At 37.6% G+C, this 23,112-nt stretch overlaps 1 protein-coding gene across 1 annotated transcript in view; it reads right to left on the bottom strand.

Moving 5' to 3' along the window:
- PSMD14 (proteasome 26S subunit, non-ATPase 14) overlaps positions 1-21,293 on the bottom strand; it is a 105,324-nt gene extending 84,031 nt beyond the window's left edge. The window contains exons 1-3 of the mRNA XM_069080334.1: positions 21,096-21,293; positions 8,048-8,183; positions 5,810-5,861 (exon numbers count right to left, since the gene is read on the bottom strand). Coding sequence (XP_068936435.1) covers positions 5,810-5,857 — 48 coding nt within the window. The 5' untranslated portion in view covers positions 5,858-5,861; positions 8,048-8,183; positions 21,096-21,293. The remainder of the gene's footprint in view (positions 1-5,809; positions 5,862-8,047; positions 8,184-21,095) is intronic.
- Positions 21,294-23,112: the final 1,819 nt, after the last annotated feature.

Genomic DNA, 23,112 nt, shown 5'->3' with positions numbered 1-23,112 from the left:
CCTGGAGTGCCACATATGGCCTTGAGACCGCAGGTTTCCCATCCCTGGCTTAGTACAATGCCCAACACATAGTTAACACTCTATAAATGTTAGTTACAATTATTGTTATCCCTCAGTTGCTAATGAGCATCTCACCCCCTCTCCCATTGCCTTGTATTTACTTATAAATGAATGTTGCCTCCCCGGATTGAAAACCAGTTCCTTAAAGACTGTCACTTCTGTCTTTGCACAACATAGTACCTGGCACAAAGCAGGCACTTAACAAATACCTGCTGAATAATTAATTCTAGTCCAACTAGCCTGCCAGCTACTGTGTGTATATACATTCCATCTTCTACACTTAGGCCTTTGCACAGGTGATAGCAGGAACAACAAAACTAGTGTTGTCATTGAAAGGGAGAGTTAAAAATGGAAGGTTTCCCTGCAAAGATAATCAGCAATTTCCTTTACTTAGTGACTACTTTACTTTTCATTCCATTTCATGATAAAACACCACAAAATTGGTCCCAAAGGATGCATTCACTATTGACTGCTGAAATGTAATTCAAGTCCAAAGCTGCAAAGGAAAAAAATTCCACCTCTCCCTCATCCTACATAACTAAATGTTCTACAGGGTCTCACAGGGTGTCCCTTCAAGTATGGAGGGCTGCACACCTCTGCTTCTGTGAGAGACCTGGAGTTCTTATCAGCTGTGGGGAAGAAAACCTGTTTTCACCAAGTAGGTCGATGAACCTTCTTCCCTATCGTGATTCCCAGAAGATGGTAGCATGACCTACAAGAGTCCAAATAACACACAAACATACCAATCAAGGTCTGAAAGTATACTGAGGGGGAACAAAGAGAAAGTAAATCAAAAAGAAATAGCTCTGAGCTCCTCTATCCAGGCCAAGTTGCACAAGAAGGCTACTGAAATCTAGGGAGCTCTGAGGGAGATAAGCTGGAATAGAGGAAGGCAGAGGCAGAAGTACAAACAGCCTGAAGCTAAGGCACTCCCAGCTCCATTCCCAGCCTCAACCCCAGACCCAGCCTGAGAAGACAGGGCCAAGTCAATCTCCCACCCAGGGGCCATGGTAGCCTGGGCCCTGGCTGCCCCAGAAGGGACCAGACTAGCCTACAGCACAAGGTCTAGTCAGCCCATGCTGGAACCTCAGACAGGCCAACACTCATGGTGTCCACACTCAAGCCAATAGGAAAGAGGCCCAGGACACCAGGAGTCTTGCACTAGACTGGTGAACAGCACAGTCGACAAATTATGGAGCCTCTCAGGGTCACAGGAAATAATTGGCTTTGGAAGTGTGCATGGAGGGAGAGAGAGAAGTGGCCAAGGTCAAAAGCTAAATTGAACCACCAGCATACTGAGCAATAGCCAGGAATTCTGAAGATGTAAGTTTAGTCTTAGCTACCACATCTAAAAACAAGCTGGGCCAGCCCCACATCATATAATATTATGTATGCAAAAGAAGAATCTGATCCAAGTACAAAGCCCCAATCCAGAAAATATTGCTGGAGATAAGAGGAAACAAAAGAAAATTCTAACACAATGAAGAAATACTTTGGACTGAGAGGAGTCCATGAGGTAAACCCAGAAGAGATTAACTTCATGAAAAGTCCATAAAGAGCCAGAAAAAAGTCAAAAGAGAAAAAAGTAAAAAAGATAAAAAGTGAGAAAAAAGAATGCCCTGGCCACAAGTTCTACAAAAATACCTGAAAGAAACAAAACAAAACATATAAAATGCAATGTTCAAGGAAATGAGAACTAAGGAGGTAATAAGGATTAAAAGCATAACACAGACAGGGAAAGGCCTTCCTTACCCAAGAAATGAACTCCATAAAAATCAGGTTGAACCAACTAAAAAGCAACTCTGAGCAATGAGAAATAAAACAAAATCAAAAGTCTACAAAAAATGTAAGGTGTAAAATAACAAAAACAACTAACCTAGAAAATGAAACAAGGAGAAATCATCTAAGAATCATTAGATTATCATCAGAAAATTTTGACCAAAAAAAAAATACTGGATACAATATTTCAAAATTATAAATGCAAACTGCTCAGATCTAAAAAACAAAGGGCAAAGTGAAAATACAAAGAACATACAAGTCACCTCCTGGAATACCAAAATGAAAACTCTTTGGCACATCATAGCTAAAATCCAGAGGTTTCAAGGCAAAGAAAAAAATAATGCAAACAGCCAGAAGATTTTAAGTACCAATGAGCCACTGTTAAGATTGCAGAAGAATTAGAAAATGCTACTATCAGTGTCTCTGTCACACTCACACACACACACAGAGTGTAGAAATACACTAAATTCTTAAGTTCTTCCTATGACGTATAATTTGGAACTTACTTGAAAGGGCTGTGAGGGTAAAATGAGATATTTAAAGCACTCTACAACATGAAAGTGCTATATAAATGCAAGCTATTATTATTACTATTAATATGTATTACAGGGTCAAAAGTAACTACATTCATTAAAAAGTTAGCTTATCTTTTGATTTTCAAATCACAGGATTCAGAGTGAAAAAGGATCTTAAAGATCCTCTTGTTCAACCTGTTAGTTTCAATATGTGGAAAATGAGGTCCAAGTCACACAAGAAGCAAAGAAGAGAGCTGGTATTCTTTGCCAAATGCTCTGACTCCAAATCCCCCCTTGTCTTTTTTCTTATTAAAAATATGTGTACTTTAACATTTAATAAGGTGAAAAGAAGTATTTTGCAATGAAACACAGTAAGCAAGATTTTTTTTTAAATACCTAAAGGTAAATAAAGTTAAAAGAGAATAAATAAGAATTTGGGGTGGGGGGAGGGGAGAAGGGGAAAGAAATCTCATTTATTATCACTGATTGTGGTAAAAGCTCTACTAAGCAAAATGATAATGACAGAACCATAACAAGAAATAAGACTCAGAGAATGATGAAAGAATTAAGCTCTGCTGCAAGAGCTTAAAATCTCCTCGGGAATATGAAACAAACATGAATGACATTAGAACCTTATGCAACATGTCCTAAATCAAAAAATATATAGCAACCACTGAATACATATGCTGATTAATCAGAATCTAAAAAAGACTGTTTAGCAAATGTTAAATTTTTCCAATAATTAACAGAGCAAAGGTTCGTAATGGTCATTTTGACATCATTTAATTCAATAAGAAGACTGGGACACCTAAGAGAAACACAAGAATGTTCTTGGTGTAGACTGTTAATGTCATAATTACTATAGCCACTTCCTAAGGAATTTAATTCTGAGAAGAAATATAATACAGTGCAGGGGTGGGGAACCTGTGGCCTCAAGACCACATGTGGCCCTCTAGGTCCTCAAGTGTGGCCTTTTGAGTGAATCTGAACTTCACAGAACAAATCCCTTAATGAAAGGATTTGTTCTGTAAAACTTGGACTCAGTCAAAAGGCTGCACCTAAGAACCTAGAAGGCCACATGTAGCTTGGAGGCCACAGGTTCCCCACCCCTGGTACAGTGCAAAAAATGTTGGATTAAGGTGAGACCTAGATTCAAATCTTAATGAAGACACTTACTAGCTGTGTAACTTTCAGCAAGTCATATAAGTTCTCTAAGCCTCAGTTTCTTCATCTGTCTAAAGGCTAACAGGGCTATTGTGAGGCTCCAACAAGGAAAGTTCCATATAAGTCAGCTGTTTATTTTTAATATCTGAACAGAAGTTACAAGGTGGAGTGAAGAGGGTTTGGAACATGACACTGGAAAGATCTCACCTCAGACACTTAATAGATAAATGGTCCATGACAAGTGCCTCAAGAAACTCCTCCCTAGGACTTATCTACGTGGCTCCTGGCATGATACTGTGGTATCATGAGATTTCCTACAGATGACATTACAGACCTGGGTTCAAATCCCAACTGTGAGCTTAGGCAAAGAAATTAATCTTTCCGGGCTTCAGTTTCTTCATCTGTAAAATGGGGGTGGTGCACGCACGTGTGTGTGCGTGTGTGTGTGTGTGTGTGTGTGTGTGTGTGTGTGTGTGGACTAGAGGACCTTAAAAAGTCTTTTTCGCCTAAAATTATAAGCCTATGACCACTGATCCTTTATATATTTCTATTAAGTTAATCTAATTCCCTTAAGAAATTTTTGTATGCTACAATGCTTGGCTATAATATGAATATTAAGGTTTAAAAAAATGTTATATGTTTTTATAATTAATTTAAAATCAAATCCAGGAAATTCTAGAAGACATCTGGAAAGTTTACTGTGTATCTCAAAACAGCTTCAGTAGGCGTCAAGTTCAGAAAGGCCTGAGGAGGCATAAGTCTGAAGGATTAGACTACGCAGATGTTAGAAAAATGAAGAGTCATGAAGCAGGTTGGCAGCAAAGAAACATGAGAAATACTCAAAACTGCTTAAGAAAAAGAAACTAAAAATAACTGAAGACTGCTCCAGGATGCAATAAACTATCAGGAAGAGATTTTTAGCTCTCTAAAGAAAATATGAAATAATTACGAACCAAAATAGAATTTGGCCGTCTATCTAATGAATGAATTTACACACAAGCTATGAAATTAAATGCCTCAACAACACAATACCAAAAAACTTCTTCAACTTTCACACCAAGGATATTAGTTCTTAGAATAAACATCTTAAAATGAAGAAGACAACAACCTCTTATGGTAATAATGAACTACAGGGATGCTGATGACTAAATAACAAAAATGAGATATTAAAAATAGACTGTCGAGAACTGGGTTTTCTGTAAAGTGAAGTAACTGCTCTAGATTATCTCTAGGGTCATCCATGAACTTAAATATGTAAACTAAACACATTTCTACAGAAATGGAAAATTAGAAATGAACAACACAAAGAGATGCATACAATATTGGAGTAGATGAATGACAGATGACTTTAAGAATAGTCCTTTACAATTTGAAAAGTGCTTTATATTCTTTCTCTTATTTGATCCTTCCAATAATCCTGTAAAATCAGAAAGAAAAGCATCATTATCCTAATTTTAGAAATGATGAAACTGTGGCTCAGAAAGCGGCCAAAGGATATACTTCTAATAATAAGTGAGTTAATAAGAATTTGCAGACTTAATACTTGAACCCAATTCTTCTGAATCTAATTCAATACTTGTTATGCTATTCTTCAGTTACTCCTTCACTACTCAGCACAGAGTTCAGAAGACAGAATATATTTATTGGCTCCAGAAGACAGAATAGTTACACTGCTTCCCTCTATCCTCCACATAAATTGTATGAAACAAAGAAGATACTTAGATCATTATTTCGTAATCAGCTAATGTAAAAGAAATCATATCTATACAAAATATTAAAAGGGAAAAAAGACATAATCACATGCTTTTTAAAAAAAGTAAACATTTATTTTACACCAACTATGTACAAGGCACATGGTAGCTGACAACATACGACTTCATACACATAACTAATTTTGGTGATCACTTTTAGACTACTACTAATAGTACTGATATTTAATTTTGCATACATATTACTAATAAAGTTTATGGGTTTAAACAAATTAGGTATTTTAAGTAACCTAGCTTTTTATTTTAAGTAATCTAGCCTTTTAACAAAAGGCAACTTTGAAAATCTTCTATCTCAAAATATTAAATGAAAACAAGTAGTTAACTTTATTATTCCCAGGGCAGAATATCAATTAAGATAAATGTGCTCTCCATATAACCTTAGTGTAGCAAGATAGCACTAAAGCTATAAGGGCATCTGTGGGGTCATTTTCTTGAGATTTCTCTTACTTCTAGAAACCCAGAAAATGGTTTTATCTTTTTTTTTTTAATGTTCAAAGATACACTGAGAAACTGTATACTGACCTGGCCAAGCCCAGGCATACCTCCTCCAAGTCGAAGTAGTCTGTCCATATTTCTAGAAAACAGAAACAAAGGAAAACGTTCCTAAGCACAAAAGTGTTTACTCAATTGCTATCTATATAATTCACCTTCAGTCACTCAGTATGTCAAAAATATTGGTGGTAATTACAACACAACATCAGACTTCCTGTTAATTAACACCACATATTAATTCAAGAAGCTGTCTTCTACGCTAATTAACAGACCTTATTTTACTGCTTTGGTTTTGGGTTATCCCCAGTTTTAAAGACAAGCAATCTTAGCATAGTTTTCAAAACTTTGCTATCAAGTTAATTATATTTTCTTATTGTTATCAGATAACAGTACCTGAATAAGAGAAGTGCCTGGAATACTTACCATGTATATGATTGAGTGTGCGTCAATTTGTCCAGAGTGTACAAATAAAAATCCTCACTTTTAAATTAAATTTTAACATCCTCATTAGTAAGTTCTGTGCTAATTAACTTACAGCTTGTCAGTTATCATCAAAACTACATGTGAAAGACATTGTGAGCAGATTATGGATCTCTGAATTAGCATCAAAAGCTTTTTTTAATGAACTCATTATACTAAAAAGAAATACTATAAAGTAAACATTAAATGCATTCAGTTAATGTTCTAGAAGCTACACAGAAATTTCATTTATTTCAGATACTGGGGAGCAAATATAGGGAAATGTGCCTTTTTCATTCAGGAAGTGCTAAGCTATTAAGTGCTGTAATTATGAGTCATTAAGTATAAATATGATTTAATTTATTATTAAAAACAATTTGATTTATTTTGGTATATTTGGATAAAGAGGAGAAATAATTTCTATGAACATGAATATCTCAGGCAGAATAGGTAGACAAATGTCAAAGAGAAGTATGTGAATATGTGTCTGTGTCTACATGTGTATATATGTATATACACACACATACACATATATTTACATATTTAGGTGGTCTCAATGACCACATAATTGACACTCAATATTTAAAAAGAGTAAGCATCTAACTCTTGCATACCTAAAATATTAGTAGTTTTATTTTTCAAAATGACTAAAGGATTCTTCTGTCCCTCCAAAGCTACATATTTTAGAACATGTCATTACTGTCACTGGAAACAATCCCAAGCAAAATGACTTTGTCTTAGTTGAATATTTGTCCACATTGTTTTACCAAATGAAACTGTCAAAGACACTGAAATTCAGTAAAGTGCTGTGATCATTATAACACTAAGAAAAGTACTGTTTATAAACCCACATGCTGAACCATGCTGAAAATGGAAATTACTGAGTAACTTTTAAAGTTCCCTTAGCTTAGACCTTAATGACTATTTAATTTTTTTTTTTAAAACTAGTGACAAAGTACAGCTTAATGAATAGTTTGCTTACAAAGAGTTTGTAAAGCAAAAACACATATACCATACAATTTCCATCTCAATTAATACCAAGAGTAATGAAAAACCCTCATCAAATCTCTACGGTTTCATGAACATTCCTATTATTACATGGACATGCTCATAAGAATATTAAAGGAATCTAAACAGTAAAAATAAGTAGATTGGTATACATTTCTCTATTACTGAGCAGAGAAAAAATGTTCTCAGCATGGCATCAAATAAATTCAAAACAAAAATCCTTTTTCTAAACATGACCTTGAAGATCAAAATTTTAAGAAGCAATCAAAAGATATAACTAAGAAAAATATGCTAATTTAATAAATATAAATATCTTTTTTTGCTTTATAGCTTTCAAAGATTTAATACAGACTTCCAGAGGCTGTGAAAACTGAGAGCAAGGTAAGAAGCAGAGGGGAAGAAAATATGGCCAGCAAAATTTGTGTTTTTAGTAAAATTGTGTTTTTAAATAACTGATCTACATACAGATAAATCAAGAAATTTTTTTCCCTGAAAATGTTTTAATTTTGATGACATATTAAATACAAAAAACTTTTAGTAAAATGTTTTCAAATACATTTAAAGGCACTATTTTAAAAGTTAACAGAAAACAGAAGTAATATTTTAAAATATGTTGCAAAATCAACGCTGATTTCCAAATTGTATACTAAGAATTACTTATTTTTTAGAAATGTGTGCTATTATTTAGCATAGCAAATTTGGAATGTACAAGACAGATAAGTACAATATACTCTCCAAAGCCAGGTACTTGTTATCATAGTCTGAAAAAACAGGTAAGTGAAGCATATTTCTGTTTCTCACCTGGTCACTAACTACAATATTTCAGGCTTCAATTTGTTGAAGTTGGCAAAAATTCTTCTTAGTTAAAACTCTTGATCTTTGCAGCAGTTTCAAAGTGCAAGTCTTCCCAAGTACCTCTTTTTCTCGACTCTTTTTCCTAAATTAAAAAAAAAGAGGAGGGAGTAACTGTGATGATTATGAAGATTAAGCAAGCAGAACAAAAATCAAAAGTAGTTTCTGAATGCTACAGCATACTAGAAGTTAATTCTTCAGGCATCCTTTCCCAACACTGTAGAATTATCTAACATGTTGAAATCATGATATTCCATTTAATATTCCCCCCAGATGTTTTCCTACAATACAGAAGCTCTGTGAGTCCACAAACATTTATCATCGCAATAGGATAGAAGTCCCCAGCTAATAAATAATTTTTATTCCAAAGGTCAACTTTGTAATCTTTTTAGAATTAGGAAAGTACTTTTCTACAGAAACATTATGTCACTGGTTGCCAGACCAGGTCACAAAATTTTTTTTAAGACTATAGACTATTTTAAGACTACATTAGACTGTGTGTATAAAATATATACGTATATATAAAATAGTATGCTTTTTATTATCTTAAATGAATTTTAAGACACAAAAGGGCAGAGCCAAAAAAAAAAAAAACCCAACATACAACAACGGTAACAAACTCAAACAGAAATGGATCCCTACTGGTCACATGTTGACTTAGGAAACCACAAAATAAAATAGTTGCAGTGTATTTTTATTTATTTTGTTAAACGTTTTCCAATTACATTTTAATCTGGTTCTGCCACATATAGGGAGTTTGGCAGGCCAGTTACTTTGACAACTCAAACATACACCATGACTACCAATAATGTAAACAAAACATTAAAAGCAACAAGAAAACTCAAGTTAAATACAGTTGACAAGTTTGTTACTATATTTTCAAAGTCAAAGCATACACTTTTTAATATGTTAACAATTAAAAAGAACTAGGAAAGATAGAAAGTGACAAATACTAAATCCATTGCAGTCATTAAATGATGCTGATTAGATATTTACATGGACATGTACTTCGGGAGGAGTACTTTGTCTGAATATTGGTTCATGTTGAAACACAAATGTCTCCCTCCCACCCCAAATCCTTTAAAACAAATTTCTGTTTAAATAAAATTAATTCAGAGTTACATCCTAGGATATATGAGAACTATTCCTTCTCTGTAACCTTCGCAGCATGAAGTCAATAATAGTAGCTGGACCAGGAAAAAAGCTACAGTAGATAAGAGGAAAAGAGATTGGAGGGTAGGGGAGGGAAATAAAGGGCTATTGTTTTTAATAAATATTTTTCAATATAATTATCTTCCTTAATCCTATGGATTTAAAAACATCATTCTCAGGGTGCCTAGGTGGCACAGTGAATAGAGCACTGGCGCTGGAGTCAGGAGGACCCATTCAAATGCAGCCTCAGACACAACACAAAACTAGCCCTGTGATTTCCAAACTGTACACTAAGAATTATTTATTTTTTAGAAATGTGTGCTATTATTTAGCATAGCAAATTTGGAATGTACAAGACAGATAAGTACAATATACTCTCCAAAGCCAGGTACTTGTTATCATAGTCTGAAAAAACAGGTAAGTGAAGCATATTTCTGTTTCTCACCTGGTCACTATTTTAGTGACCTTGGGTAGTCACTTAACCCCAATTGCCCTGCATTCTCCCCTCCAAAAAGTAACACCCCCCCCAAAAAAAACCAAAAATATTATTCTGAGAAGGGGTCCGTCCATATGTTTCACAAAACTACCAGAAAAAGGACAAGAAGGCCTCTGGACCAGGGGTGAGGAACCTGTGGCTTCAAGGCCACTTGTGACTCTCTAGGTCCTCAACCAAACTTTACAGAACATATTCCCTTAAATTCCCCACCCCTGCTCTAGATAGTCCTCATGACTTGGGTAGGAGAACCTCCAAGGTCCCTTCAAACATTCTAATTTTAAATATGGCAGAGCTAGTGAAAGAGGTCTTTAAGAGGTTCATTTCCCCCTTCATCCCACCTTGGTATCATCAATTGTATCACAGCAGACCCTTTTCTGGACTAACATTGAATAGAGGTCCCTAAGGACCATTCTCTTTGAAGTTTCTATTTCATGAGCCCCTTTTTACCACACTTTCCTTGAAACCTTTTCTTTGTGACTCTTCATTTTCATGGTTCTCCCTCTTCTAGGACTAATCTTAAATTTCTTCTGTTTTCTTTTCTTCCCTTTCCTATGTTTTCTATCAACATTCTCTTGGTTAGTGACTTTATCTTCTGAACACTTCAGTTATCATCTCTGAGTTGGTAACTTTCCAACTGATTCTTTCATTCTGAACAGAAGCTATTCCAAACTTTCCATTCTCTCAAGTCTCCTTTATCTTTCCCCTATCTCTCAACTGAGGACCCTGCCTCTTGCTTTACTGAGAAAATTAAGGATATTTGCCCTGACTTCCCTTTTCTCCCTGCTCTCTCCAATAAGGTGGCCTTTCTCCTTGCCAGGCTAATACTTTTATTAGACTCTTGAGCCCACATTCATCAGTCTTGCCCAGCAAATCGCCTCTTCAACTGTGTCCCCTCAAGCTTTCCCTAACTAATGGTTCCTTCCCTACTGCCTTCAAACCTGTACAAATCTCCTCCATCCTTAAAAAAAAAAAATCAAACCCTCATTAGACCCTACCATCTACTCAGGTCATCATTCCACAGGTCTTCTCCCTCTCAGATCACTCAACTCTTAGAAAAAAATCTATCTATATTCCACTTCCTCTTCTGTCACTCAACTTTTTACAATATGTCTTCTGATCTTATCAACTCAAATGAACCTGCTCTTTAAAATCTCTTTACCAAACCTGATATTCTTCTCTCAATCCTCATTCTTTTGGACGTCTCTCTGCAGAATGAATACTCTTTCCTCTCTCTATTTTTCTTACCCTTTCTTCTCAGTCACCTTTTCTGAAGGATTCTCCACATCAATACCCTCTGGCTCTGTCCTAGGTCCTCTTCTCTCTTTACAATCTCTCCCTTGGCAACCTTATCACTTCCTACTGGTTAATTATCACCTGTACACAGATGATTCACAGACATCACCACTAGACACTTCAATTCAGATGTCCTTGAGACATCTCAAAATCAACACGTTCAAAATAAAATTTGTAATTCTTCATATTAAACCTATATGAAACTTTCCTATTTCTGTCCCTATTCATCCAGCCTCTCAGTTCATAAACCTCAGTGTTACCCAAGTCCCCACTTTTCCTTACTTCACATATCCAGTTGCTAAATCTTGCAGTTTTAACCTCTAATACTGCATCTGCATCAGTTCCTCTCCAGTCACAAAGCCACCACTTCAGATACTCATTACTTCTAATTTGGACTTTTGCAGTCTCCTCCTAATTAGTTGTCTTGCCTCAAATGTCTCCTCACCCCAATCCAGGTTCCAACACATATGCCAAAGTGAATTTCTCAGGCATAAATCTGACCATGTCAATACTCTACTCAAAAGACTCCAGTGACTCCCTAAAGTTGCTAGGATAAAATAGGACTTACTGTTTCGTTTCTAAAGTCCTTTATTTCTTGGCCACAATCTATCATTCTAACCCTTTATGTACTTTAGAGTACAAATATATTAATCTTTATGTTCCTCACATAAGGCACTCCAGGTCCCATCTCAATGCCTTTGCACTGCCCATTCCCCCTGCCTATAATGTACTTCCACACCTCCACCTCATAAAATCCCATTCTTCCTTTAAGATGCAGTTCAAGCATCAATTTCTACTGAAACTCAAACTCCCCTAACTACTAGAGCCCTACTTTCCTAACTGCCTTGCATTTATTTTCTATTTATTCTGTATAGAAGACTATTAAATTTGCAGAATATTGCATTCCCTGTTAAAACATAAGCTCTTTCAGAATCGTGATTTAAAAAACAAAATTATACCTGTGTCCCTAATGCTTAGCAAAGGGCCTGGCACATAGTAGGTGCTTAATAAATGCTCCTGACTGATTGTAAGGGGCGGGGTAAGGTGGGAAGAGGAAGAATGACAGGTACAATCACTAAACTGCTTACTGGATATTTTGAACTCAATGTCCCAGGGACATCTTTTAACTCAACGTGCCGCAAATATCTATCCCCAAAACTAGTCTTCTACCAAATTCCTTACTATTATCAAAGCTATCATCAGCTTTGTAGTCTCTAAGGTTTGTAACTTCAGTGATAATCTCAACTCTTCGCTCTCTCCTACTTTATATATACTTAGTTGCCAAATCTTGCCACATCTACAGCCATAGTCTCTCATATCAGTCCTTTCTCTCTAGTTACAAAGCCACCATCTTTTTCAGTTCTTTGTCACCCATCACCTTTCTCTTTGCACTCCAGTTCAACCTCCAACCACAGAGTTGCCAAAGTGAGTGTCCTGAAGTGCAGATCTATGTCACCTATTCCAATAGCTATCCTCTGTCTCTGGTTAGCTTTTGAAGTCCTTTACATCTTGGCTACAATTGCTCTTTCTGGACTTATTATACATTACTTCCCTTCCCCCCTCCCCACAGTCCAGTCAAAATGGTTACTCTTTTTCTCCCACACTCTCAAAACAATATAATGGAAGAATCATTTATATAAAGCATCATACTTGTAATCAAATCCTGAGATCCAAGTTGATAAGAGACATTACTTTTAAGCTCACAGCATGGTACATCTTTGGTACTTCACTGCAGTCACATAGCCACCACCCTAATTAGCTAAAGCCCTCATCATCTCTTGACTGCACAATTACAATATTCTCTTAATTTCTTGCCTCAAGTCTCCATCTATTAGTCAGTCAGGTGCTGTGCTAAGCACTGGAGATACAAAAATCGAGAAAAGACAGTCCTTGCCCTCAAAGGAGCTCACAATCTAATAGAGGAGACATCATGCAAACACATATATGCAAAGTAAGCTATATACAGTATAATATATAGGAAATAAGAGAGAGAAGGCAACAGAATTAAGAGTGGTTGGGAAAGGCTTCCTATAGAAGATGGAATTTTTAGTGGAAACTTAAAGAAAGTCAGGAAAGTCAGTGGACAGAGATAAAGAGGGAAAGCATTCCAGGAATGGGAGAAAAGAAAATGCTTGGTAAAGAGAGATGGAATGTCTTGTTCAGGAACAGCAAGGAGGCCAGTGTCACTACACTGACGGGTATATGGAAGGAAGGAAGGTATAAGACTGGAAAGGTATAAAGAGGCTAAGTAGAACTTTAAATGGCAAAAAGAAAGTTCTGTATTTGATCTTGGAGATGAAAGGAAACCACTGGAGTATCTTAAGTAGAGGGCTGACATGGTCAGACCTGTGACTTAGGAAAATCACTTTGGTGACTCAATGGAGGATGGATTGGAGTGGGCAGGACTGAGGCAGGAATATCTACCAGAAGCTATTGCAATAGCCCAAGTGTGAAACTTAGGGCCTGCACTAAAGTGAGGATCAGAGGAGAGAAGGGGGAATATTCGAGAATTATTGTAAAAGTGAAATCAATAGGTCTTGGTCACAGAATGGGGGTGGGTAGTGGGGGAGGGCACTGGTTAGAGATAATGAGGAATCCAGGATAACATCCAGTTTGCCAATCTGAGGGGCTGGGAGCATGGTATTGCCTTCTACAGTAATACGGAAGATAAGAAGAGGGAAAAATTTAAGAGGAAAGATGAGTTCAGTTTTGGACATATTGAGTTTAAGATGTCTACTGGACATCCAATTCAAGATGTCTCAAAGGTAGTTAGAGATGTGAGACTGGAGGTCATCAGAGATGCTAGGGGGAAGCTGGATGGCACAGTGGATTACTCATCTTCATGAGTTTAAATCTGGCCTCAGATACTTACTAGCTGTATGACTCCAGGCAAGTTACTTAACCCTGTCTGCCTCAGTTCCTCATTTGTAAAATGAGATAGAGATGGAGAATCTTTGCCAAGAAAACCCCAAAATAGGGTCACAAAGAGCTGAACACCACTGAAACGACTTAACAAGAGATGTTAGGGCAGTATAGGTAGATTTGAGAATCATTAGCAAAAAGATAGTAATTAAATCCATGGGAGCTGATGAGACCACCAAAGAAATAATATAAAGGGAGAACAGAGGAGGACTCAGGACAAAACACTGAGAGGGCATGATCTGGAGGAGGATTGGCAAAGACTACAGAGAAAGATCAGAGAGGTAGTAAGAAAACCAAGCGAGAGTAGTGTCTTGAAAATCTAGAGAGAAAGGAGGAGAAAGGATCAACAGTGTCAAAGGCTGCAGAGAGGTAAAGGAGACTGAAGATTGAGAAAAGGCCATTGTATTTGTCAACTAAGAGATCACCAGTAATTTTGGAGAGAACAATTTCAGTGGCATAATAAGGTGGGAAGCTGAGTTTTAAGGGGTTTTAAGAGGTTAAGAAGACAGTCAGAGGAGAGAAAGTGGAGGCACTACTGCAGGTGACCTTTTCAAGGAGTTTAGCCAGAAAAGACAGAAGAGATACTGGATGGTAAGAAGGAACTATCAAGTGAAGGTTTTTTGAGAATGGGGAAGATATGGGTCTATTTCTAGGCAGTAGAATCCAAGACAGGGAGAGACTGAAAATAAGTGAGATCATTCCTCCTATCTATCCACCTCCTACGCCCTATATCTTCCTCTGCAAAACCATCAAAGAGATTGTGTTAAAGTGCAGGTCTGACACTTTCCTTCTCAATAAATTCTAGTGGCTCCTTATTATTAATTTATTTCATTTATATGCTTATAATTTGATCTATTATCAAACATAAAATCTTCTCTATGACATTTAAAGCCTGACAACCTGACCTGATTACATATCAATCTCCTTTTACATACTATAGATCAATCAAAATTATGTTCTTATTGCTCCTCACATACAGCCTCCTATCCCATTTCCATGTCTTTGCAAAGGTTTTTCTCTGTCCCTGGAATGTACTCCCCTCCTTCCCTCTGCCTCACAAAATTTCTAGTCTTCTTCGAGGTTCCACTAAATAACAACTTCTATATGAAAACTTTCCTTATTCATAGTTTCTGGTGTCTTTCCACAAAAATGATCAATCCATTTTGTATATTATACTCTGTATAGATGAAGCATCAATGGCATGTGTAACAAATCTACAGGTGACACTGTGCTAGGAGGTAAAGACCAAATACTCAGATTTTAAGCAGTATGCTCAGATAGGTCTATCTGGAAGAGTGAATTGTCCACAATATTTATTATTCCTTCAGGGTAGTAAATAAGAGGCCGAATTTGAACCCAGGTCCTCTGGCTCTTGTACCTTTTCCATTGCACCACTTGTATGTACCCACACTCCATCACCCCAAAAAAGTAATGGAACCAAGAAGCATGGAAGTGCTCTGTCAGTACTTAAAGGCATTAACAGAATTGTAGCTTAAAGTTGGAAGAACTTTAGAAGAGTCCCATATTTCATTCGTGAAGTAGGTTGGATAGTAAAATGGATCTGTAACTTTTGACAAAACAACTATTGCCAAAAAGTATTGTTTTTGTCAATCTAGATAGCAATCTAATTATATTTTACAGGGTTTTATCCTAGGCCCTGGCTTGTTCTGTTCATTATTTTTAATCAGTGATTTGTATGAAAACACTGATGGCTTATTTATCAAATTTGCAGATGACACAAGGTTAGTAAAGAATGTTAAGATGCTGGAGACACCCAGATTTTAAGCAGCATGTCCAGATAAATCTTTTCTGGAAGAGCAAGTCATTCACTTTTTTCTGGCCTGGCTCCAGATAAGCTTCATTTCCCTCCCAATTTCCCTCATCAACTACCATGCTGCTTTTTTCCCCCCCTTTCCAGTTCTAGAATCATAATTAAATCAATTGCGCTCCTGGAAAGAATATATCAATCTGCCTCCCAATGGCTTAACTCATCATCCTTGTAACTTTCCAAACAAAAATCTCCTTCGCTGGACCCCATTCCCTTAGATGTCTCCTGTCAGAATGTAAGCTCCTTGAGAGCAGGGACTCACTATATTCAGCACTTACCACGGTGATTAGGATCTAGTAAATGTTTTTTTCACTTATTCAAAATAACACTGATAAGCAATAAGTCAAATATAACAAGATGAAATCTGATCAGGATACATACCAGGTGTCCCAGTCTGAGTGCAATTTTAAGCTGTTAAAGTTTTCAAGACACCCTTTATAAAAGTTACAAAAATCAAGTGCACAAGGACATGGAAGGAACATAAGTTCAGAGAAAAAGCCAACATGGACTCAATAAAGTATTGTCACTATCTTCTTTAAGAGAGGGAGTAGGGTAAAGTATTAACACCTCAGACATCTCATCTCCCACCAGGCTATACTCACTCTGAACTTTTTGGACTTTTCCACAATGCTGCCCCTGCCAAGTTCTATCTCCTCTTTTCAGCTTTCTTTTGAGTCTTGTCTCCCTCAATTTGATAGAAATCTCCTTGAGGGCAGTGGCTTTCTTATTCATATCTGTGGACCAGACATGCAGTAAACACCTAATAAATGTTTACTGACTATTGACTTCACAAGGAATCAGTAAACATAGGCTCTGGTCCCAGTTCTGTCACTAAGTTATTACTCTGTGCCCTTGGGCTAATGACTTCTCTGAAGATCTTCAGTTTACCTCACCAATAAGACAAAGACATGGTGAGAAATCCAAATGACTCCCAGATCTATCTATCCAGTCCTGGTACTGCTCCTGATCACCACCTGCCAAGCAGACACTTCTGTTTAGATGTTTCAAATGTATCTGAAACTCAACCCATCAAAACAAAACTACATCCTTTTTCCCCAAACCTGTTCATCTTCCAAACTTCCCTATTTGTGCTGTGGGCATCCTTCCCATTTGACCAGACTTGAAACTCTGAAAACTCCCTTAACTCTTCACTCTCCCTCATCTCTCATATCCAATCCCTCGCCAAGTCTTATTTTTCCTTCACAACATCTCATGAATTCATTACCTCTCCACTTGTACAACCACCACTACAACTAAAACCCTTGTTACCTCTCACTTTGTCTATTTCAGTACTTTCCTAATTGGTCTCCCTGTGTCAAGCCTTCTCCAAACCACCTTCCACACATCTGCCAAACTAACTTTCAGAAAACACAGATGTGATCATGTCTTTCTTCTGCTCAATATGCTCCACTGGCTACTGTAAACATAGATAAATACAAACTTTTCTTTTTGCTAATTAAAGTTCTTCAAAATCTGGCTCCAACCAACTTTTCCAAGTTTACTTAGGATTACTCTCAACATAGTAGAAAATTGCTAGCTTTGGAGTCAGAGGACCTGATTTCAAATTCTGCCTCTGTCACTTTGAGTAAGACATGGATGGTTCTGGCCTGAGTTTTGTCATTAGTAAAGTGAGAGGGTTTAACTAGAAGGCTTCTAGGGGCCTGTCTAGCTCTAAATCTATGATCTTATGATCCTCTTCACATAATGCTCAAGTGCTCACAGAGGACCTATTCTGATCCCTTCCTAGTTGCTAATGTCTTTTCTGGGTACATGTTGTTCCATTCTAAAAGAATGGAAGCTCACCATGGGCAAGAACTATTCTGTTTTAATCTTCACATCCCTAGCTCCTAGCACAGTGCTTGGCAGCACTTACTTAATGCTTACTAAGTTAAGGAATATTCCAGCTAAGATACCTTCATATTCTTAGGATTCTAAGGACCTGACAATTTTTTCAGGTATCCACATTAAGCTCACTAGTACATCCTTTGCTTCCTTCTACAGTTGAGCGGATTTTCTTTAAATGACATATTTATCAAGTCAATTCCAATATCCCCAAGAAAATCATCTTCATTGCTTTTAAGAATCAAATTTCTCTCATGTTTAAGTAGGTCCCATTTGCCTAACTGGGGGTAGGCAAATCCACCAGGAGGCAGCTAGGTGGCTCAGTAGATGGACTTTGGGCCTGGACTCAGGAAGACCAGAATTTAAATCTGGCCTCTAACACTCACTAGCTATGTGACCCTGGGCAAGTCACTTAACTTCTGTTTGCCTTAATCCAGGAGAAAGAAATGACAAATGATACCAGTGTCTTTGACAAGAAAATCCCATGAACCCCACAGGGTCACAAAGAATCAGAATCAAATGAACAACAACAAAAGACATTTAATAAATGCTTGACTGAAAACAATAGCAAAAAATAAGAGACTCAGCTCCGTTTACTAATGGGAATACATTAATGCCTTTCAAAACACTTGTTCATTTCTTTTTTCCCCTATTCACTTACTTAATAACTGCTTAGAAGCACAATCTCTAAGATGTTAATAATATTGGACTATATTTACAGTTACTCACAGTCTCATAATAAAGTCTGGGCACTAATGAAAAAGAATAAATAAAAATTTATGAGTCACTTTGAAATGTACTTTTTATTTTGTTTTACATTTAAATATGGAAGAGGCTGATATTCTAGGAATTTACAAAACCGAAGCCCTCATTCAGAAGGAAAATTTCTCCAATACATTCCTTTTATTCCACTTTTCACTTCACTTCATTATGGTAGGAAAACTTCAGTCATATGTAAAAATGCTCATTTTCCTATTTCTATAGTTTTACTGATTTGTGGGTAGTACTAATGTTTTGTTTGTCTGCTTTAAAAGTCTTTCTTCAAGGAGGAAAACCAAAATGGTCATTAAAATGGCATAATAGGCATAAATAGGATTCTTAGAACCTACTAAAAATGTTTCTATCAATAGGAACTTAAAATTAAATTTTATTCAGATTAGTATATCTAGATGGTCATTATGATGTCTGTTCAAAGTTATGTACAGTTTTCATTTTACAAATATTTATCAAATACCTATGTGCTGCATAAGATATACATGGAAGGCATTAAAAGCATTCTGCACTTAAAAAATATAGAATAGGAACAATCAACTTTACACATAATAGATGAAAAGTGCTTGCCAAATTGAATCTATATAGGAAGACTCCACAAAGTTAAAAGTAATAATGCAAACTCTAACATAAAGTAGTGTCCGATTAAGTCATTAAGTGTTCAGAATTCACGTGAGGGTTGTAATGGTAAGACTGGGCTTCAGAGAAAGCAGGAAAGGGAGAAGTATTGAGTGTTATTCTTTTTTTCAGGAATAAATTACAAATTCCAGTGATGGTATCATACTTAGTGCAGCAAACTTTCAGACGGCTTCACTAATGAAATGTTCCCCTTCCCTATATTATTATCTGAAAGGCTACAGGGCAGACAAGCAAGAGGATGTATTATGATGGGAATGTTTTGGGGTCCCTTGACATTGCTATGGTATATTCCTCTGTCCTATACAGTTACCTGAAAAGGTTACTGGGCAGATAAGCAAGAGGGCCTGTAGTAATCTTTTTTGTTTATGCCTCCAGATATGGTCCTAGAATAATACCCTAATAAGAAACTAACCTTAAGCAAGGGTAAATAGTAAAAAGGATTAAAGGAGGCTCCTTCTACATTATCTGAATTCCTTTGATGTAGGATCTTTCTACATTGTCTGCATTCTTTTGGGGTGTCTACATTCTCTTGGGGGGCATAAAATCTCTGTGAGCTCCTTGCATCTTTGGCTCTGTGTGAAATGGTCCTGTAATAAACAGACTCTTGATTACACCTCCTCTCATTATTCTCACCACTCACTAGCCCACCAGCTGCGCTGGCCGCAGTAACTTAGATACAGCCTTTTAAAGTTTCTTATATACTTACATAAAATTGAGTTGTAATAAGCATGCAGAGAACATTGTTACAAGAATTTTAAATAATAACCCTTAACATAAAAATTAAATTTGTTTCTTGGTGTTGATTTTCAACCTTTAAGTGCTAAACAGGCCCAAAGGCTGAGTTCAAAAATATTTCATGCCAAGGTCAGTGGATCACTTCAACTGAGCTGACCTACATAAATAATATGATGAAGCATCTTGAAGAATAGCTTTCAAAACTTCTCTTCATTGGAAGTTTTCCGTTCACTTAACCACACATCTATTTCAAAACCAGTAGGTCTGTTCCAAGAGGCAAGAACAGTTGGAAATGTTCAAATAGAAATTGAATTAGGGTTTAAAATTGACATGGATGGCTATCCAATTTCTTAGCAGATGTTATACAGGCTGTTAATGCTTCAGGTAGGAGATTGGTAAGATGACCTCTAGGGCCTTTCTATCTCAGAGACTTTTTTCCTTTCATATTACTTTTTCCTAAATCGTGTGGTTTCTATCTCTATTTCAAATATACCATTGAGTTGTCTGTAAGACAATTGTAAAATAGATTACAGGCTAAACCCAATCTTTATTTTCCTGTTCGTTCTTGAGAGAGCGAGCAGCTTTAAGTTAAAGATTTCTCCAACATTTGTTTATTCATTACATTTATAAAGAAGATCTCTTATGGTGATTACTCTCTTCCCTTCCCTCAAAAGAAACACCAGAAAATTTTTTCATCGGGAAGTTTTCCTTAAAGGCAAAATACACAAGATTTCTGCCTGCTAGCGGGGGGAAAAGATGCAACCACTGAATTATCTAATAAGCGAATGCTTTAATTTTACTTTTTGTTAAGTTATAAAGAATGTTTGCAAGTTCCAAATCAGTGAATTTCAATGTTTTGGGGGTTCTTTTATAGGAAAAAAAAATAACTTGGGGGGGATCCCTGTTAAGACACAAAAAGGAAATAATGATTGGTGGTAGAGCAGACTTTCTAGCAATACAGGTTATTGGCATTTAGGGAAGATATTGACTTTATTCCTTTTGCCTTCTCTCTTTTGTCCCTAAAAGGTAGATGCCTGAAACTGAGGCTTCATTGCAAATCTTAGTAAATAAAACGCTGAAGGAGTAGACGAAAGAAACCCCAATACCCGGAACTATCACTAAAAGCAGTCAAAGTAACCAGTTGAGTAGAGTCTTAAGAGTGCTGCCTCCTCTACGGGCGCTTCTAAGGGACGACTTACGGACCCTGCACCGCTCCCACCCGGCAACGTGACTAAGGAAAATCCGGGGCTGGGAGCGGCCTAGACCAATAGATTTCTCTGCCGGCTCCCAACGGAGCCTTGTCCCCTCACGGTCCTTACCTGAAGGTGGGTAACCAAGCGACTTTTCCAAGCGTGGATGCTGAAGTGAAAGTGGCAGCAGCTACAATGACTCCGACAAGCCCCCCAGCCCCGGCTAGGCGAGCGCACGATGAATCAGCCGGATTCCATTCAAAAGAGTCGCCCAGGCCTTGCCCGCGAAGCACTTCCGGGTTCACCCTCATCCTCTTCGGCTTCCGTTCCGTCAACAGCCAATGGGAAGTGGCTGTGGATGCGAGGCTACCACCTCTCGGGAAGGAATAAACAGAACGGGAACTTGCCTGGCTGAGCAGAGGGGCGGAAGCTGCGCTACTTGTTTGGCTTCCTCCCCAGAACCTCGGAGCCAGAGCGCTGCCGGATCCCCGGCTCTGGGTCTCTTTGCTGGTATCTCACAGGCTAGGAGGGAATTCTAAGAAAGAAAGTAGCGGGGTTTCTAAACCGTCTCTATCCCGGGTCTCTGTGCCACATATTTGGGTTAGTCACCCCAAGTGGCTGGGACCTGAACATTAGTTCTCCCCATCCCACCTGAAAAAGAAAGAAAAGTGGCCCAAGAAAAGTCTATATTGCCACTTTCTTTTTCTTTTTTGTAGATGCATCTTCACCTAAACTTTGCAGCACTTCCCAATAGTTTATTCAAAGCTTGTTTGTACTCAGTGGTTTTTAGATTTTTAGAAATCTTCTAGTCCAGCACCCCTTGTTTTACAGATGAGGCCCAGGAGAAGTGACTGGATTAACATCATAAAGCTAGTAAGTGACAAGGTCTTTAGCCTTCCGACTTACAAGACCAGTTTTTAAGCCACCTTTTTGTTTGTTTAATGTTTCCTTATAGTCTATGGACAGGTTTAGAATTCACCTACTTGGTGGAGGGGGGGGGGAACTCAACTTTTTTGGTGTCATGGCCTCCTCCTTTGGCAGTCTGGTGAGCCTTTGGATCCCTTATCAGAATAAGGCAAGTTATGCCAAGTCAACAAGTGCTCTTGATGGGGTGCTTGGGATCTACCTTTGTAAAACCAATTTGTAAACTCAACTTGTAATACCAATTTGTAACATCAGTAATGATGGGGTGCTTGGGCTCTATATTTGTAACATCAGTCTGTAAAACTTTGTAACATCAATTTGTAAAATCATACTCCATCCCTCCCCCCCTCCCCAATCTCACATAATTAACTCTGCCCCTTCCACCCCCCCCACCCCCCCCCCCCCAGCTTCAGAGCAATAATTCTGACCAGCGACAATTATCTCAGCTTGGAACAATAACAAAGTATCCCTAAGAATCCTTCCCTAAAGTATCTATAAACATTCCAGCTTAGGCAACTATTATCTCCCCCTTGTATAGTGGCCCGATGCCCCCATGAATTCTTTGGTACCCTATCTCTAGGTTGACTCCTTGGCTGCCTCAATGAATCCTTCAGGACCCTATCTCTGGGTTAACTCCTTAGCCTATTATCCACTGAGTCTCTAGTTAGCCTTGGCTCCCAGACAAGATTAATCTTGTCAAACGTGACACTGATGGGTGGCAGACTGGGCACTTCTCCATCAGCCCTTGACTGCTCACTGACTTAGTGCCATTTTCAAGCCTAAAACCACGCCTCTAGGTAGCCCCCCCCCCCTTGGTCTTTTTCCCAGTGAATCATGGGCAATATACACTTACACTTACAATATACACTGTCCCCACCTTAAATCCTCCCTAATCCCACCTTTAATCACCTAGTTAGCATAATTGGCATGGGTTCTACTATGGATGATTCTATATAAACCTTAATTCTACCCCTTTAAGGTTTCAGGTCCCCTAAGGATCCTTGCCTGATGTAAGGCATATAATAAACTTTTTCAACTCTGACTCCAAGTAAGCCTGAGCTGAATTCTTTCCAGACTGAATGGAAGGTTCTGGTCTTAGATAAGATCAGAGTTCCTGGTGAACCTATTGGGAGCCATTCCTCATCACCCTACCATGTACCAGACACTGTAATAAATTCTAGGTATTCAAAGAAAAGCAAAAAACAATCCCTGCTTTTAAAAA

Source organism: Petaurus breviceps, unplaced genomic scaffold, assembly GCF_028583685.1.
Source record: "Petaurus breviceps papuanus isolate PSGF00001 unplaced genomic scaffold, PetGlider_PUasm1.0 91133, whole genome shotgun sequence".
NCBI classification, from domain to species: domain Eukaryota; kingdom Metazoa; phylum Chordata; class Mammalia; order Diprotodontia; family Petauridae; genus Petaurus; species Petaurus breviceps.
The sequence above is the reverse complement of the archived record's forward strand: the minus strand, read 5'-3'. Positions and strand labels throughout refer to the sequence as shown.